This window comes from Aulonocara stuartgranti (assembly GCF_965226115.1).
Source record: "Aulonocara stuartgranti genome assembly, chromosome: 10".
In the NCBI taxonomy this organism is placed as follows: domain Eukaryota; kingdom Metazoa; phylum Chordata; class Actinopteri; order Cichliformes; family Cichlidae; genus Aulonocara; species Aulonocara stuartgranti.
Window position 1 is genome coordinate 5,502,216 of NC_138946.1, and position 6,000 is coordinate 5,508,215.

The 6,000-nt window shown below is 43.6% G+C and overlaps 1 protein-coding gene across 1 annotated transcript; it reads right to left on the bottom strand.

Annotated features, from left to right (window-relative positions):
• Positions 1 to 1,838: 1,838 nt before the first annotated feature.
• pou4f4 (POU class 4 homeobox 4) lies at positions 1,839 to 5,401 on the bottom strand. Its single transcript, XM_082548440.1, has 2 exons — positions 5,016 to 5,401; positions 1,839 to 3,918 (listed from the first exon to the last, which is right to left on the bottom strand). Exons 1-2 carry the CDS (start codon positions 5,133 to 5,135, stop codon positions 2,989 to 2,991), a joined length of 1,050 nt encoding a protein of 349 aa, XP_082404566.1. The 5' UTR covers positions 5,136 to 5,401; the 3' UTR covers positions 1,839 to 2,988.
• Positions 5,402 to 6,000: the final 599 nt, after the last annotated feature.

The following is a 6,000-nucleotide window of genomic DNA, read 5'->3' on the forward strand; positions in this document are numbered from 1 at the left end:
TCAAACACCTGCCATTTTTGTTCTTATAAAAGAAAAGTGTATCATTAGTAATTATATATTTATGGTGAGGACTTTATTTTCTAAAACTGTGCAAATGTGGGGTCAGTCGTTTTAAACTCGTTAATTTTTGTTCAGTTCGACGAAGATAAAGATCCATATGTTATGAATAAATGCATGCAACATTTTGCCTGCTAAAATGTATTGTTGCCAATAATTTCACTTTACATCTAAATCTGCATCTTGGGAAATTGAATTCACGAAAGCAAAGCTAAAAATCAGCTGACTAATATTTGTAGAATCTTTTCTTTTTAATTATCGGGCATGTTTTAAGTTTCTTTCATACCATCAGGGACAATAATCAGCTTCTCACAAGTTGTGACAGTTAAGAGATATTTCATTTAGTTCTGTTTTCTTTTTTTAGTTCTCGTTGATTTTTTTTTCTGTTTTTAAAGTTTTCTGACTTTAAGAAGCAGACTTTTCAATTCTCTTAGTTTTCTTTGCATTTTTTTACTCGGAGAGAAACGTCTGATAGGACTAAAAGCATCAGATGAGGGGCCTGTCTGCGCGGTCCTTTATGCGATAGAGCCGTGCAGTCTTCATACCCAGCAAAGTTGATCAATATTAGAGTCACTCAAGTATCAAATCCTATTCATCATCGCTGGGAAGCAGCTTTTAGACGGACCTCCCTCACCTCCAGGCTTCTCCTGTTTCAGAGCAGCAGCTGCTCGCCTCTCGGCGCAAACACACGGACTGTATCCAAGAAACAGAAACACAGACAGACTGCTGTCCCGAGCTCGCATTACACAGATCCATTAAATCTATCTTTTTTAAACACCTCTATCAACGAACACAAACCCTGGCGTGGTGTGACGAAGATAATCAGATATTTTGCTTCAAACGCACAATTAAAAAATCACCAAAATCTATTCTCAGGGGGTGTGATGCTCGCTAAAAATGGAATCAGTAGTTTTTCTGATTGGGTTGAGAGACAAAATCCTGCTCACCGTCTTTTTCAAATCCCCAAAAGAAAGGCTTTCAGAAGTTCAAGTAAAACGTGCACGGTTTATTTCAGCTTCTGTCGCTTACACAGACACATTTAAAACACACTTTCACATATGAAATATGTTTTTTTCTTCTTCTTCTCCAAAATAAATTAAATTCAAATAAATACGGAAATGCAAAGAGAAAAAAATAAAACAAACAAGCAAAAAATAAATAAATAATTAAATGACGTTTTCTCAGAAGCGTTGACAAAATATGTATAAATAAGGCCGACAGTTCCCTTCATCAGAATGTCTACTGTACAAAGTGCTCTCCACAAAGGTGTCAGTGCACGAATAATAATAATAATAATAATTCATGAGGACACAAAGAGGGGGGATCAACCACTTCTGAATAATAACAATATTAATTTGATTGTCAGAGCATCATTGCAGTGAACTTGAACATACAACAGGTTTACACATCAGTGAGTCTTCTAGGCCTAATTCACCATCAACCCAGTGGCAGAGGAACAAAGAAAATAATAAAAGAAAATCACATTAAAATCAAACCAATTTTTTTTATCCTACTAGAGTTTTTTTTTGTTGTTGTTTATATGTGTGTGTGTGTTTTTAAATCACCATAAACGTGCCAACACTTGCGTAATGAGGTAGACACACAGCTATACCGTGTGAATGTGTGTACTCGTGCGCGTGTTCGTGTGTGTGTGTGTGTTTCTTCTTATTGCAATGCATTCACTTTGGGGGGGCGGATTGTTTCCATACTTCTGGAGCCACAAAGAAAACACCCATGTCCTCCTTCTCCTCCCCCCTTTTATTTTACGAGTAAACCATGCAACGGATTACAGGAGTTACTGCGCCTCACAAATTAGCCACAGACCAAAGGACGCTTTTAACGCGTTTGGTCGGATCTCGTCTCCAAAACCTCTTGAATTTCGTAAAGAAACAAACACCTGGGAGAAAAGACAGCGAAAAAAATCAATACATTTAAATGAGCTTTTTTCCCCCGACACACACAGAGGTGCAATATATTCACAAATATGTACACTGATAAATATAAAAAGCTATTCCGGCTAATGAGGATAATAATAATTATTCCTCGATTCCCGTCATTTTTATTCTTAATTTTTTGTACAATAATTGCCTTGTGAATGAACGGGACGGAGCATTGTTCCCTCCTCTTTCCCCCTACGATGCTGATCACTTTCTCCCACATCTCAAGGGAGCAATGGGCTCCTCTTGTGGAGAAGCATAAAGATTTAAGAGTCTCGAGTTTTTGGACAGGGTCTCAGTCTTTTTTGTTAATTTTATTTTCTCTCCCAGTCCCCATGCTCCGTCTCCACTGTCAGAATAAAAAAGGTACACCGTTGTATCCACTTCGTTTTTTTTCTGGATGGATGAGGCTGAATTTATTAGAACACGTCCGGGTTTATACTGACAGAACAAGTCACCAGCTGTCTCACATCCAAACCTAAATGTGTATCTAAAATACTGAAAGACCCCGTCGAGCGCTTTCTTTGCGCTGAATACTTTGTGTGAAGTCGTTTCCATATCTGCAGACACACGGCTGTGGATTCTGCTCCACTGTAACGAAGAAAAATCACGCATGCACACACACACATACGCGCATTTCGTCCATTCTTTAGTCAGAAAACGTGATTTTTCTTCTGTAAAATAAACAAGTAGCATTTTCAATGCCATACCATTTATTAATTATGTAAAGCAAAAACCATTTGATGAGATTTTTTTTTTCAATGACCGTAGTCTGCTGTAACACTTTGATGAGCACCTATATGATCTGTGAGATGACTGTTTTCTTATTGAGCGCGCACCTATGGGGCCCGGGTGGCTGTCAGACAGGATCTGCCCAGGTAATAAAGGCACGACGGTGTACCTTGTATTTTTCTGACAGTGTGGTGCAGCAGCAGCAGCTTGTCTCTGGTTTGTCTTTTTGGAAACGGGGCAGAGACCCGCGGCTTCGCTGGCCTTAGTGCGTCGCAGAAAACTTCATTCGTTTCTGCTTTTGCCTCTGATTGCAAAACCAAACCCGGACCACGTTCTTTTTCAGGTCCAGTTTCTCGGCGATTGCGGCGATCTTCTCGGATGAGGGCCTCGGCTGCACGGCGAAATAAGCCTCCAGAGAGCGCTTCTCGGGTGCAGCGATAGAAGTGCGTTTCCTTTTTTTGTCCCCCCCGTTAAAGAGCTCCGGCTTGGTCATCTTCTCCCTCTGTGCCCGCTCGGCCTCCTCCAGCCAGGCCTCCAGGATCGGCTTCAGGGCAACCATGTTGTTGTGCGACAGCGTCAGGGACTCGAACCTGCAGATGGTGCTCTGGCTAAGACACCCGACCCCGGGGATCTTAAGGTTGGCCAGGGCAGCCCCCACGTCCGCCTGAGTCACCCCAAGTTTGATCCGCCTTTGTTTGAACCTTTCCGCAAAAGACTCCAACTCCCGGGGATCAGGCTCCGCGTCTGCGCCGGCGGTCCCCAGGGAAGCGTGGGATCCCAGTCCGTGGGGGTGCATGTTCATGGATTGCGGGTGGTGGTGGTGGTGGTGCTGCATGTGGTTGATGGCCGACATGTGGGCGTGAGCCGTGTGCGAGGCCGTGGAACAGACGTCTGAGCCGGGCATTCCTCCGAGAGAAATACCGGGCGTGAGGTGGTCCAGCAGGTCGCCCTCCAGGCCCTGCGCCGGCTGGTGATGCGCCGGGTGATGGTGGGAGGTGAGCACCGAAGGGTGGTGCAGGTGTGCGGAGGAGGAGGTCGGGGTGCAGGTCATGCTGGTCATTGTGGTCATGGTGTGGTAGGTGGCGTCTGGCTTGAACGGGTGACTTTTCTGTGCCACGATGTCCACGGCGGCCAGAGCCTCGGCTCTCTGCAGCAGCGTCTCATCAAAGCCGGCGAAGATGTTGCCCTGGAGCTGCGAGGGGAGTAGAGGGAGGCCGGTTAGAGGAAAGCTTCTCAGCAACAAAACCTGACAGCTTCGTCAAAGCATCCACCTCGACTCCAGCTAATTACATCACATTTATTTAAACGTTAAAATAACAATTCATGAAGTGCAAACTATTAAATAAAATGACAAATCTGTGGAAACTTTTCTATGGTAACCCCCTGATATTTTTCAGAATTTGGACTGTTTCACAAATACTTTTCTGCTTTTCCAGGTTAACATTTAAACTGCAATATTAATCAGTTAAATGTATCTGTGCATTATTTACAGTATATAAGCAAATGTCACAACATTACAAAAGACGAAAATTTTATGCGCGCAAGGTGAACTGGACTTTGTTTCATTAGCTCTCAAAACAAACGCAGTCGACCTCGACGTGGACACAGCTGGATGTGCCCGGTGCCTCGAAAGTGTGTCAGCGTGGAAGGATATTCATTTAAAATTAATATTTACGATCTCCTGAATAATTTCTGCGGACAATGAAATGAAACGGCTGTGAGTTTGAATATGAATGGGACAATATGAGATAACACGCGCTCGGAGATTCCACGCAGGCTTTTCATTCGTCCTCTCCCTCCTTCATCTTTTATCGTCGTTCGTTTGAAACAGAATCCCTCACACTTTCTCAAAACACCAGATCTGGCTTCGGCAGAGGCGCATTTTTTGCGTCTGCGGGCACCACGGTTGGCTTGGTTTTTTTGTTTTGTTTTATTTTGTTTTTGTGCTGCTAGTACTCCCCGGTTTGACCTGTTATATCACTGTCTCCACTCTCTTTACACGGGTTTCGTTTCACATTTCATCGAGCGCTGTCATTCGATGCTATAATATTGAACTTTATCCTCACTCCACCGTCCATACAAGACGCATATCCTGGTCTCAAAGTAGAAAGACTTTAGCTGCCAGAATGTGGGGCTGTTATTATTATGTTGTTTTATTAAATTAAATAATTTTATATTGCATTACATGAATAGAAATCAAGAATAAACTAAAGACGTTTTCTACATTGTCAGAGGGGACTGGAAGTTTTGTAAGAGCTGCGGGAAGTCACGAGTGAATTCTGGACTCACCGACGGTGTGGGAAGGCAGGCTCTGCGGATGGCCTCGGAGCTGGAGTGCAGAGGAGTGTATTTGGGTTCGTGCAGGATGGGGTGCATACTGAAAGGCTGCTTGCTGTTCATCGACATCATGATTGCAGAAGTGAGGGAGGGTCGCTGTCCGTCTTCCTCGTTCCACTCCGTTTTGATGGTTTTTCTCAAAAGAAACGCCTCTGAGAGGAAGAAAACGTGCCTGCCACGTGCAGATAACTTGGAAAAAAAAAATTTTTTTCTTTATCGGGTTTTTGTAGATGTAGTCAGACTCAGTAAAAAAAAAATATACAGAACGTGACAATCAGAGGTAACTCCGGGACACCTGCGGATCTTCTGCCTCCTGTAAACGACTTCTATAATAAAGATGCTCCTTGCCTCCAGCGCCTATATTGGACCACTGCCTCCCAGGCTCTTCCTCATTGGAGGATCCTAACTCCCTCCCCCTGGACGTCTCCACCAACCACGTGAACATAGTCGTCTTTAGCCACGCCTCCAAGCGTGCTTGGCTCGCTGGCAAGGACGGTTTGTGGTTTCACTGCTAAAAAAATCTTCGTAGAAACATCTAAAAATCGATACCTGCAAGAAAAATGTGGGTTCGGTGACATGAAGTTGTCACGAGACCACCAGGAATAACGTGGTTATTGATGCCTGCATCAATTAACTTTGCAAACGTGGGTTTCAGAGTCACGGTGATCTAATGATTCCTGGATTGCTAATGCTTAAATGCAGAATTTGAGCCTGTGCGCCAGGAAAACTGTTTAAAGCATATCAGTGCCTTCATGACACCCGTAGCCGCACTGTGGAGGCTTACATTTGTCCCCAGACAGCATTTCATCCTAAACTACCAACACATCTTTGTAACAGTGCTGCAGATCTTTCAAAGTAAAACGGCTGAGCAAGGAGACCATGTGTTTTTTCAGGTTATTATTTTCATGCAGCATATAACCTACTAATCACAAACAGC